Raw genomic sequence first — 13,026 nt, forward strand, 5'->3', positions numbered from 1 at the left:
TTTGGCCTTGACCGGCTTGTATGTAGCCGCCTTAACGTTACAGGTTATAGCTATCTGTTCCTGGTGAGATAACACGCAGCATGGTGCAGTGACCCTGTTACAGAGTCAGAGATGAAGTGGAGCATTAAAACACCATCACAATAGAAGAAATACCTGGAATTTCAAACTATGGCCTCAGAAATGCCGTTTTTTTTTTTTTTTGTATAGAGCAGTTTTAATTTCCAGTCAGACCCTGAGATATTATTTTATTTAGCATACCAACTGTAGCAGAAAAAAGTCCCAGGGATTGTGCTTCTTAGGGACAAGAAATGCCATTTAAAGGAACCAAACCTCTAAAGTTTTTTTTTTTTTTGTTCACTTTGTTGGTTGTTTTTAATAATAATAATTGTTGTCTGGCTGGTTTTGTGGCTTCTGGTAGTTTCTACTGTGACCTCCCACACTTTCTTATAATTAGTGAAGTGTCCTGGGTCACACAGATGGAGGGCTGCTCCAGACTGACGTTACTGACAATAAGTATAGTAGAGTCAGAGATGAAGTGGAGCATTAAAACACCATCAGAATAGAAGAAAGACCTTGAATTTCAAACCTCAAAAATGGCATTTTAAAGGAACCAAACCTCCTAAGGTTTTTTTTTTTCACTTTGTTGGTTGTTTTTAATAATAATAATTGCGGTCTGGCTGGTTTTGTGGCTTCTGGTAGTTTCTACTGTGACCTCCGACTCTCTTATTATATAGTGAGGTGTCCAGGGTCACACAGCTGGAGGGCTGCTCCAGACCAACCTTACTGACAATACCTGATTTTTGTCCCGTACAGCTGTAGGCTGATATAGAAAGACAACCCCGTTTTAGCCTGTGTGTAGCTTCAACTGCTTCATGTCACAGTAACACATAGACAATATAGTAATACAAATGTAATCATTATATGCAAGTTAATCAACAGTAGTAGCACTTTTCCTATTAGATTGTATGTAAACCATTTGTGCTCATTTGCTCTTCTTTCTCATTCCCTGACATATTTGTCATTCTTATGTCTGGAGAAGCACTGCCACTTCTTGCTATGACTGCTCCTGTGCTCCATGTCCAAATTGCACTTTTGCAGTGTTATGTCTCACTATTTATCAGTAATGTCAGTCCCAGTTGCATTTATCATTTGTAATTACAGAATAACACACACATACAAGGTTAAAGATAAACTAATTAAGCTCAAAGCAATTTCTAAGGAATGTGCCACAACACATATTGTCAGCAACACCTTTCAGAATATATATTTTACAAAATTCAAGGACTTTTACCATATTAACAGATTTGAAGTGATAGTCAATCTCAATGAGAAATGCAATAAGTCAAGATTTATGGAGTTTTTCCACTAAAAGTTGTGATGATATTTACAGTACAGTTTAAAAGGACAATAGCAGTACAGAAGAGTTTCACTTTCTGTTCAGTTTTCTGTTAGAAAGGGCTGTCTGGTGGCAAGGAAAAGAGGTGAAAATATTGTAAATATAGTGTTGACTTAAGCGGATATAGATTTTTTTTTTTAGGTGAGCCTTTCTTTTAGTTGATTAAAATATGTTTTGCTGCTGCTCCCGTGCTGGTACTCCTGTCTGTTTCTCCAAACTAGGGGCGTGCCGACCGCCATCTACTGTAGGTAATACACTGACAATGAATCATACAACCCCACTTCAAAACATCAAAACGATCCCTGTAAGAGTGAGGTGCAACCTCCTGTCCCATGACATTACTGTAAAGCATGTTTGCAGCACAAAGCCTATAGTACTGATTTTCAAGTCAACTGTCCAGATGAGTGAAATCAAGTGAAATCAACGTCATTATGAAAGCTCTTGATTCAGGTTTATAGCGGAACTTTAGATCCAATTCTGTTTTGTTGGCATTTAAAATTGCCCCATATTTCAAGTTGTATTCCTTGCAACCAGCTGGCTGTCTGCACATTGACTGCAGTCCATGTGTTTTCCATTTGAAGCAAAGCAGTTTTTATGAGGCAGCTCAGAGTAGCCAAAAAAATCCTGGGATATTTCCTGATCTGGAAATGAAGCTACACGAGGACAGGGCGGTATCATCACTAAGATATGGACTTGGGTGCTGTGAGTGTACGTGCTGTGCTCCCGGGTCTGCTTTCACTGACACTCCCTTGGTCAGTAGCTTTCCAGTCTCTAATAGCCCAACTCTTTTCCACGGAAGAACCACAGTGTGATGTCACACCACGTGTTATTCCACTGTTCACACTTTGAGGACGAGCTCCTGGAACTAATAATTGCTCATTTTCTCTGGAATTGATATTGGTTTGAATTGGTTGCCTGCAGTTGTGCCAGTTGTGATTGATCAAGCAGCTGTGTTGTCAAATTACAAAAAAGATGACAACAAGTTAACAAACCATGGCTGTCATTTTACTACTGCATATGCATTGACCAGGACAACAATATATAGAATTTGAGGAGCTGAGGCCATTCAGAGTGAGCTCAATACCATTAAAATACAGTGGAAACCCCAGGAAGAACCCAGCACCAAAAATACCTTCTTAAAAGGTTGTGCCCGGGGGGCCTAGGTGTCAGGTTACAGGTTATTAAGATCTTGCAGTAAAACATGAGTCTGTATATGCAAATATGACTAGGAATGCTGCGTCTGTTTGGTTGATCCTGCCATCACATGTCCCCTGAGTCATTGCATTGTGCTTGTGGCATGTCGAAATCTGCAGCAGAGCCTGAAGTGGAGTGTCTGAATATGCGTGCTCATGTTCAGGTGCTGCAGGACGACATGTCCTTGGAAACTTACTGTTCTCAATATTTGAGATCAGTCCTGTGATTCATATTTTATGGGTCAGCAGCACAAAAAAAAGTGTTGATGCACGTGATGGGAATGTTGTGAATAGATTACTGAAGTGATGATGACTCACAAGATAACCCTTAGAAGGAATTGCAGTTTGTGACTCACTCACATCCCATTCTGTCCAATTTGAGGCCATCTCATCTCTACTGTGATTCCTTTATTTTGAAATTGAGCAAAATGTTTACATTTTTTGACACTGAAGGGTTTAGTTATCAAGCTTTAGACTGAGCATTAAGCTAGTAGTGCTGGTATAACTGGAAAATCCAGTGTTAGATTTTGCCATATTAAGGCCTCACAGGCGTGTTTAGCTATTTATGGGATCAGTTACAGCTTTAGTGGGTGGAGGTGGATAAGATTAAGATATCAATAATAGAACAGACGAATGACTTTTGCAATACACATGACAGAAACGGAAAGTGAAAGACACACTTAGTGTTAAGCTCTAACTCACTGCTTAGTGAAGTGTGTTAAGTCACTGATGTGACCCTGTTAAGCATTTCCTCACACACTCCGGCCAGATAATTGAATGTTACAGCCAGCTTTTTGCAGCCTCTTGTCTGCATCTCGAACCTTGAGTCCATGCCGTCTCCCTTACACATCTTGTAATCTATGGTAATCTTAGCATTTCTTGGGTCTCCGAAGCACCTTTTGTATGTACTGTTATGGTTCTGTGTGTCCAGAAAACATGCATTTAAAGGGATAGTTTGGTGTTTTGAAGTGGGTTGTATGTAATTGTATGAGGCACTTCTCCATAGTCAGTGTATTACCTACAGTAGATGGTGGTCATCACACCCCCAGTTTGGAGAAACAGACAGGAGTTACCGCACAGAACCAAAGCAATGTACTGCTGTACTTAAGACACCTAAAAAAAAAATTTATTTCAGTTTAAGTGTACACTATATTTAGAATATTTTCACAGCTTTATCTCGCCATGAGACAGCTATACACTCTATGTTTCCGATGGGGAACTGAAGCCATTATCTATGGCCTCGCCAAAGCAACCAGACTCCATTGGAAAAAACCTGTACAAGAAACCGTAATTTTACCTCGCAGAACACGGGGGCTGCTGGTGTACCGCTGACTCGATCGGTTAGTTTGTTTGTGTTATTGTGTGAGTTTGGTTAGTTCGGAGTTACCGAAGACACACTATAGCACAAACAAATTAACCGTCCGAGGCAGCGGTAGACCAGCAACCCCCGTGTTCTGCGAGGTAAAATTACTGTTTCTTTCAATGGAGTCTGGTGGCTTTGGCGAAAGCATAGATGGATTCAACAGCTTCAGTTCCCCGTCGGAAAGGGCTGTCTAACGGTAAGGTAAAGCAGTGAAAATATTCTAAATATAGCGTACACTTAAACTGATATTGATTTTTTTTAGGTGGGTCTTTCTTTTAGGTGTCTACAATACATTTTTCAGCTCGGGGTGCGTTTTGATACCCAAAACCGAACAAAGGTCCCTCCATGAATCGAAGGACGGGCTGATGTTGATCATCAGCTCTTACTGTATCTGCTGCCTAGTTGGTGCAGATTTTCCTCAGGCAAGTATGTGAACAATGCAGCTCGAGTTTACTCACTTATCTGTGGATACAAAGCAGCCATCTGCCTGTGAAGAGGAAGGGTTTTTTCAAATGTACCAATGCAGAGAAACTTGTTTTAGGTTGTATTCACACCCGATTTGTTTGTGCAGTTTAAACAAACTCTGGTTTGTTTGGTCATTTGTTCAGTTCATGTCGGCTGGTGTCAACCGAAATATCAAAACACACCATCCACAAGAGTATGTGATATGGATATGTGGCACATGTTAATTCCGCCCGATTGTTGCAGTAAACAGTCTGTGATTATGATTTTTGCCATAATCGAGCAGCCCTTTTACCAAGTGACGTTGACAGTACCCTTGTCAAATATTGCTGTGATGTGAAGTTCTCAAGGAAGATATTCAGTGTCCGTGTCTCGTTCTAGTCTAAGCCCAAGCATCAACAAAGCTCCTCCAGAGCCACAGAAGACACCGTACAACTGTTTTCACAGGCTGAAGAGGACGCCGCATGACTAATGAATTGATCCTGGTGTGTAAAATTGGTGAAATGCCCCTTTAATTGACCAAATACTTCCTAATTTGCCCTCATTTTCTGCAGTTGCTGCACAAAGTGCTGCCACTTGGGCTCTCAAAGCAGAAAGTGCATTTGTCTAGAAACACAAACACTCTTTCCCTGCTAAAGAGGGTGTTGGTTGTTAATGAGCTTTTCACAACCTCCAATCATTTCTCAGTCTCACTTGCAGCAGCAAACACACTTTAAATGTGGTTGCGTAGGTTCTCTAAATTATGATGGATGCTTCATTCATCTATCATTTTATCCTTAATTCAACGTACCCGTAAACATGTCACTATCAAGTGTATCATCCTCGCACACCCGCACACTAGTTTGCCTTGTGATCATGCGGTGCACCTGTCGACTGCTGTGTGGAAAAGCTGCTGTAGTGACAGGTGTCAGGTCAATAACACTCCCTTTGAATTAGGCATGCCTGACAGACAGCATTTTAGTCGATCTTGGTTTGTTTGCACATGTTCAGGCGCAGTTACCTTGGCTGTATGTGGAGTGTTTACTCTGCGAAGAGCAGAGGATGTGGCAAAAGGAGAAGAGGTGGAGGCAGGGAGGAGGTGGTGCAGACTGAATCCTGGAATTTCAAATGCTGTTGTGGCCAATGTGACAGCACAGCTGCTCAGTCAGTGTTCGATCAGAAGCATCTTATCTGTAAAGCTTCAGTTTAATAGGGTATTTGTGATGACAAGTTGTGCTTTTCATGTAAATTAGCATTAGCGTTACAGGTTGCATTGAACGTCATGTTTGTCTGACTTCTTTAACGGGATGCATGATCTTTAGAAACAGGATGTTGGAGTGGGACAGTAGACCATACGGGATCTATCTGAAGTGTAAACCGAAGAGTTACTGCTAGTTATCCAGAGAAAAAGGACTTTGATTTGATTGGACAACCACATTTTGAATACTGATTGTGTACTGAGCTGAGTTTGCCCCACTGCAGACCATGCTGCTGTGTCATGACCAGCGTGTGAACAGGCCGCAGTGTTGGCTTTATTAATCCAAGAGCCACAGAGGGCTGGGCACGGCTAAAGACGAGAGAATTCCTGGAATTTAGGCCCCGGTCTAACACCGCTCCTGACTCTACCGCCAAACCTACGTGTCAGTTGACACGTAGTAGTGGGGAGGTATGTTTGTGTAATCAAAATAGTAGAGATACAGCACCAGCACCAAGTACCAAACTGCACTGGTGGTATTTGGTGTCAACTATTGTCTAGCTTGAAAGGATTTCCTAAACGAATGGGTGACGCTTATTTCTGCCCTTTTATTATTATTGCTTTGCAGGTGAGCTGCATTTCCCAACACACAGTGTTGTGAGCGAGTGAACCATGTAGTGACATGAACAAATATATAAAAGCCAAGTTTCCATTATAACTAGTTATACCCTCACTGATGGTGTGTGTCCAGTAAACAGGTGCTTTGTGTAAAGGAGCGGTTGCTGTGCCTCCATTTCTGTGACATTTGATGACCAAAAAAGGACATTCGACACAGGACTAAGTCTAAATTTAAAAATAGCTCAAATTGAGGGAAAAAAACATTTTGACTAAAAGTATGAGGTGTAATGCCTTTCTGGCGAATAAAACTGGACTAAAATGTTTTGAGTTGTCGACTAAAACTGAAGGATAAAAATTACTAAAATGTGACTAAAACTAATAAGCATATTTGTCTAAAGACTAAAACTAAATCTAAAATAGCTGCCAAAATGAACTCAGCCTGGAGCTGAGCATGCAGTCCAAATCAGGTCCAAACCGCCCTGTTGCAAAAGATCTACACTGACACTCCTCTCCCAGTGGACATTATGCAAAAACACTACAGAGCACTGTAAAACTATTATTGGAAACCAGTAAAGGAAGGCTGGGAAGCAGGCTGCATTTTCTCATTGCAGAGCTCTTAAGCCACCATGCGTACTGTATCCTACTGACAGCTTTAATGTGGGACTGTCTTACACAGAGTGCTACAGGAATGAGTCCTAAAACCCGGAAATGAGTTAACATTTTAGCACTTCCGGTTCCCTCGTCTGGAAGTCGATGGGTTTTTGAATGGGTTTTTATTTAGATGCCTGAGATAAGGTCTTTGGTTTACGCAAGCTGAAGAGATTTCAACGTTTTGTTCTACGACATAAAATACATCAATAAATACCACCCTCGTGAATTTTGAAGCTTTTACGTGTCTTAAAAAAGGCAGTTGCTAACAAGAGGCTCAATGAGACTACTAAACGTCATCAAGCCAACTCTTCCGCCTTTACAGCCTCGTTGTGTATACTGGTTTGTTTACAGCCTAATGTTGGCTTTTGACTTCTGGCGATTGCATTCACGCTTCAAAAATCATAAAAGTGGTGTTCATTTGTGAAATTATCTTGCTGAACAAAATGTGTAAGAATCATAAACATTTGTTTGCCACAGAGTTTATTTTCTGCAATAATCCAAAACCCAATGGAAAAATCCCATTGGCTTTTTGTCAAGGGAACCAGGGCGATGCTAACTTCCTGGTTGGTCAACAAAAACACGTCATCCCTGGAGCGCTCTATTGTGCAGCTGTATCACAGAGGAAGATATAAATCAGTTTGGGACTTGGTATTTCCTATAATCAATAATACGTAACTCCTATCGGTATCAGGCCCTCTCTACTAAATTAGCCCATTTTTGTGCCAGTCCAGCTTCGGCCTTGTCGTTATCTCCTTATTTCCAGCTTTAAAACAGTGTTACCCATCAGGGAGCTCTGGCAACAGGAAGCATTCAGTAATGTTGTCCTGCTCACTATGTTGATCAAACAGACACACACACGCCTCTGTGGCTAATGCTTACACTTGGATAGCTCATTTCCAGTGTAGTCGCTCGAATCCCTCACTAATGTGATAAGACTGTATCAACAGCCACAGATAAGCTCTGTGTTTGCACTGGCAAGACAGGTGGAAATAGGCTTTATTTTAGCTCGTGCGAAAGTGCAATCCTGTTGCATGTCAACCATGCCTTCACTGCAGTGGAACTGTATTTACTTAAATTTACATAACAACAATTGTGTGTATGTTTTTTTCTTTGCGTTGCTGCTCGTCCCAGAGTTGACCCCCGCACTGTTTTGTGTTTTTTGAGTACTTTCACATTACTTCAAGTCCTCTGTCTTATACATGTGTGTGTTTGTGTCTATCCACCACTTCCCACCCTAGGAGAAGAAATGCTGGCATTCTCCCCAGTTTGGAGGACTTGCTCTTCTACACAGTTGCAGAAGGTCAAGAGACGATTCCTGCTCATAAATTTCTCACAGTAAGTCCTTCACATTCAGGTCAGCGTGATGGTCGGTGCTAGGGCTGTCAATGAGTATTCTAAATTCAAATACATATTCGAATAGTAAAATCGAAATACAATTCGATTGTAAAAAAAAAAAGCAGAACTACCTGCCTCGTGCGCACTGAATGCACCGCATGACGGGAATAACACAACGTCACTTTCATTAACTGAAAATTAAACTGTATAACTATATAACTAAACTCGGCCGCAGAGAGAGAGACACCGTGTCCTAACAGCAAGCGTTACGTTACGTCATGTAAACAAACCATGTACCTATCAGCTGTGCACTCAAGATCAGACTGGAGACGTAACAACTTAATAGATGGCTGAGTAGTTCTGGCTGTCTTCTGACGCGTGTACTTTTTAAACAGAAAACACATGTTTTATAATGTGATATTTACTGGAAATGACTTTTAGGGCGATCTCCCTCCAGCCAGCTGCCACCTTATTTAGGTGTTGGACGAATATATCGGCTATGGACGATTGGCTGAGTACATCGCCGGTTGTTTCTTTTGGCCGATGTTTGTCATTTATTTAGCTAAGGGGTGGGAAAATAGATATTTGAATAGTTCGAACCCATATGTTTTTTTTAGAACAAATACTCAAACGTCAATTTTGGGCAACTTTGACAGCCCTAATCGCTGCTAATGTCACAGTATTGACGAGTGCATTAACACACAAGTTGTCTCTTCACTTTGGATTGTTTCCTTTACATTGTTTCTATTCAGAGGTGTTTCTAACTGCTCTATTTTAGGCACTCAAAGCCACTGGGCTTCGCACAGGAGATCCCAGACTGAAGGAATGCATGGACACCCTCAAAGAAACTCTACGGAACACATCAGATGGCGTTACGCTGGACAGGCACCTATTCAAGAAGTAAGGCGTGTCGTGTCGTGTCGTGTCGTGTCGTGTCGTGTCGTGTCGTGTCGTGTCGTGTCGTGTCTGGGTGTTTTATCTCCATCATGTACACCCACCATAGTGGCACTTTTTTTTTTTAATCAAGAAGCTTTTACTCTCTTCAGCCTCAAAAAGCTTTTTATACATTTTGATGACCATGTTTTCTAATGAGCAAATTCAAACATGCCTAATTGTTTCAATTTGCATCTTGCAAAAATGTATCCATCAAAAAGCATTTAGGCAGCAGTTCTGTTTTGTTTGAGTTGCACACTTCCATTTCAATAAAATGAGATGCTATGCATGAGATCCTTCTACTAACGCAGTAAGAATTACATCAGGAGATGTGATGTAAGGTTATGCATCACTGCCATTATTGGTGGTTTGTTATTATATATTTTCAACAAGATCATTGAATTATATGTTAGACACCAATGTTTCTAATACTGTAATGTAATGCATCTGCACACACATGACATGAAGTGCTTTCTGTCATAATAACAGAGTTACTGTACTCCACGAACTCCACTTTGTATGGTCCTAGCTCTCTTCACCCCTCTAACTCTTACAGGAAGATGTACTTGGTTTATGTCAACCTGGAGTCTTGGTGGGAAAAAAGAGACAACCACTACAACTGGATGTCAATAGAATAGCAAAATGCGCTTAGATGTGGGGTTTTTCAGTAGCTACTAGACATTTGGTCAAAGAAAACTCCAGATTGCACTCAGTGGAAAAAACCCAACTTCATGTCTTTCTTCATAATGAAAGTAAAAGTCAATAGGTGTTTATCTACAGGATGTTAAGCTATTTAGTTTCACTATGAGTGAAGTTTGTTGGATCACGCCATATGGATAAAAAATCAGCCGATCAACATGTTATGATGAAGCCTCTTCATCAGCCACTTTTTATTAACATTCATAGAAGTTTGTCACACTTCAGGGTTGCAGACTTGGTTGACAAACTTTTTCTCCAGTTGCATGCAGTCGCAGTGTTTTAGCATGCTATCTGTGGTTTATTCATCAGGTGTGTCCAGAGCAACATTGTCCTGCTCACTCAGGCCTTCCGCAAGAAGTTCGTCATCCCAGACTTCCAGTCCTTCACCTCCCATATTGATGAGCTATATGAGAGTGCCAAAACCCTCACTGGAGGACAGGTGTGTCCTTAGATCCATGATTCTTTTTTTGTTTTGTTTCTCACAGGGCATCATCATTATTGATTCAGCCCATACAGATTCATCACCATCAGTGTGTTCTAACAGCCTGGTTTCAGTCTGCATTCAGCTGGTATCGAAGGTGTACATCAGCCCTTGATTGCACATCCAGCAGCACTCGGATCTGATTGAAAACCACTGTATTTGCACACTGCCATCTTACGCCTGAAGGAAAAATCCACCCGAGGACATGTAAAATAGTGGTGTTCCCAGTAGCAGTGAGCTAGCTGCCACTTTCACACATCGGCCCAGGATTGTCTTGGGCAGCAGGTTTCTGTGTGTTGTGTCGAGTCATTTTCGGTTCTAGCTACAGAAATACTGAGACATTTAAAAAACGGAGAGCAGCAAAATTGTGAGACTAGAGAAATCATGGTGATGATTCCCAGAAAAGCATCTGGTGACTCCACGTGTAGTGGAGGCAGTACATGGTGGTCACGCTCCTGAGGCCAACGGAAGGGTTTGTGTTCTCAGAAGAAGAGGCCCTTTTCACGGCAGACATTTTGACTCGTCAAAGAAGGAAAAACACAGGTGGAATTAATAACATTAATTAATGATTGCTGTGTTCCATTTAGGTGAGCCAGTTACTTGGCTTACTCGTACAATTAATGGAATGCATCCATCATCAATGTTTTAATTTATGCGTCTGCCGCGATTGATTTATTACCTCAGTAAACATTGTAAACATGAGCTACGGTCTCAATCGCTTGTTTCAAGTCTTCTTCTTCATTTAGTAAATTATGGTCCCATTTAGAGTCAAATAGACCATAAAGCAGGGGATGCTTTAGGGTGGGGCTACCTTGTGATTGACAGGTCGCTACCATGGCGTTGTCCGGTGTGGGAGTTGTCCGTGTTTTCGTCGTAGAACTTTAACCCTCTCACAGTGTGTTTTCAGTTCATGAAAGTTAATTATAACCATTTTGGTCGCCTAAAAATGTCTTATTCAGCGTTCGGTTGTACTTAGCTCCACCCTCTCGTGTCACTCCTGGTTGCAAAAAAACAAGAAGGCGACGGCCAAAAACCAAGATGGCAATGGCCAAAATGACAGCCTTTGGGCAATGGGTGTGTAGCTCCCATGCAGGTCAAATACATATCCAAGAGTAAGCTACGAAAATGGAGGACACAGCTCCAAAAAAAACAACGCAAATATCGCAAGGCGAAATGGCGAGCGGACAAAGCGATTCAAAGTGAAAGTGATGCTACAGGTGGGCTGAGCCACGCCTTAGTGTGGATGTACTGAAGCAAAGAAACACATCTCTGGGGGTTGTCGAAAGGCATCGTGGGAAATGCGGGAAATTACTTTCTGTAATAGTGGCAGTGGAAGGAGATAAATAGCACTAAGTAAATAAAGCCCTTTGTCCTAAAGTGTCTGAGGGTGGATTTTGTCCTCTCTGGTCAACGGATGAGGATCTGACCTTTCAGTTGTTATCGTGTAGTGCCAGCGGTGTTAGCTTTCCACTGAAACCTGAGCCTCAGCAGACGTCAGCGGTGTAAAGTGAACCGCTGCTGCGCCGACACTCTTTCAGCTGCCTTTCCTCTCTTTCAGGTTGCAGACTATATTCCTCAGCTGGCCAAATTCAGCCCTGACCTGTGGGCCGTCTCCCTTTGCACAGTTGACGGACAGAGGTGAGACACGAGTCATGAGCAGGACCAAGTATTAAAAGGGATGCTGTGATGTTTTTAAGTGTTTGTGTGATGTTTCTCAGTTAACATTAGAATGGCAACTCTGTGCTGTTTGCATTCCTGTATAATATTATAATTACGATGGCATCCTGGGGTGTCAGTCATAGATATAAAACAGTAGATTCGACATTACATCATAACTAATGGGATAATCGTCCACCATCTTACCTGGGTATTGTTTACAATTGCCAACTATGGGCAGCAACTGGTTATCAGCTGTTCAGCACCTTATTGCTTCACCAAAAGGACCAAAGAGACCAGGGAGGCTGGTATCACTTTCCACACGTCAGTACAAAATAGATTAGGGATTTATTTTTTTACTCATGGGTCAACTAAAACTACAAAAAGTTAGTGAACTAGGTAACTTTACCGTTAGCTACCAAGCAACGGACCAGCTGAGATCTAAGTCAAAGTTATTGCTGATTGCTAGCTCAACAGCATTGATCTGTTGGCTAAACAGACATTGTTTTAATGTTATCTATGCTAACATAGCTCAAAGGTAACGTTTAGTAATGTTAACGTTATAACAAGGTTATTAATATTACCCAAACGTTTGACCGCTAAGCAGCTTATTCTGATCAGCTGATTCCATGCCAATTGAGTGTAAACAAAGTTTGTGACCCGGCAGCCATGTTGAGATCAGTTGAAGAAATACCAAGCACCGCCCACCAGCTGGAGCACAGCCAATAGGAACGCTCGCTCTTTGAAATTAACTCAGATTTTTTAAAGCTTGAAAACATAGCCATGAGGAGGTGCAGAAGTCTAGTTTTCTCTCAGAGCACTTGAATTCCATATTAAATGTAGTGTAATAAACACATTTTGTGAAGCTTACAATGCTCAATATATGTTTCAAAGAAGCGTTGATTAAACTTTATGTTTTGATTTCTTGCAGGACAGTGCGTTATAAATGTACAGGTGTTGGGGTTTCCCCTTGTATTTCCCAGTAAAGACAAAACTAACACAAGGAGACATTTCACAGTGTAGTATAATGATGTCAGCCGGTGTTTTGAACAGCTTGTTCTCTGA

General features: G+C 41.5%; 1 protein-coding gene across 4 annotated transcripts in view; it reads left to right on the forward strand.

The window, feature by feature from the left end:
• Window positions 1–13,026, forward strand: part of glsb (glutaminase b) — a 50,428-nt gene that overhangs the window by 848 nt on the left and 36,554 nt on the right. For all 4 annotated transcript variants that reach the window (XM_074658402.1, XM_074658403.1, XM_074658404.1 and 1 more), the window contains exons 2-5: window positions 8,096–8,192; window positions 8,971–9,092; window positions 10,134–10,263; window positions 11,864–11,943. In XM_074658402.1, coding sequence (XP_074514503.1) covers window positions 8,096–8,192; window positions 8,971–9,092; window positions 10,134–10,263; window positions 11,864–11,943 — 429 coding nt within the window. The remainder of the gene's footprint in view (window positions 1–8,095; window positions 8,193–8,970; window positions 9,093–10,133; window positions 10,264–11,863; window positions 11,944–13,026) is intronic.

This window comes from Sebastes fasciatus, chromosome 14 (assembly GCF_043250625.1).
Source record: "Sebastes fasciatus isolate fSebFas1 chromosome 14, fSebFas1.pri, whole genome shotgun sequence".
Lineage (NCBI taxonomy): Eukaryota > Metazoa > Chordata > Actinopteri > Perciformes > Sebastidae > Sebastes > Sebastes fasciatus.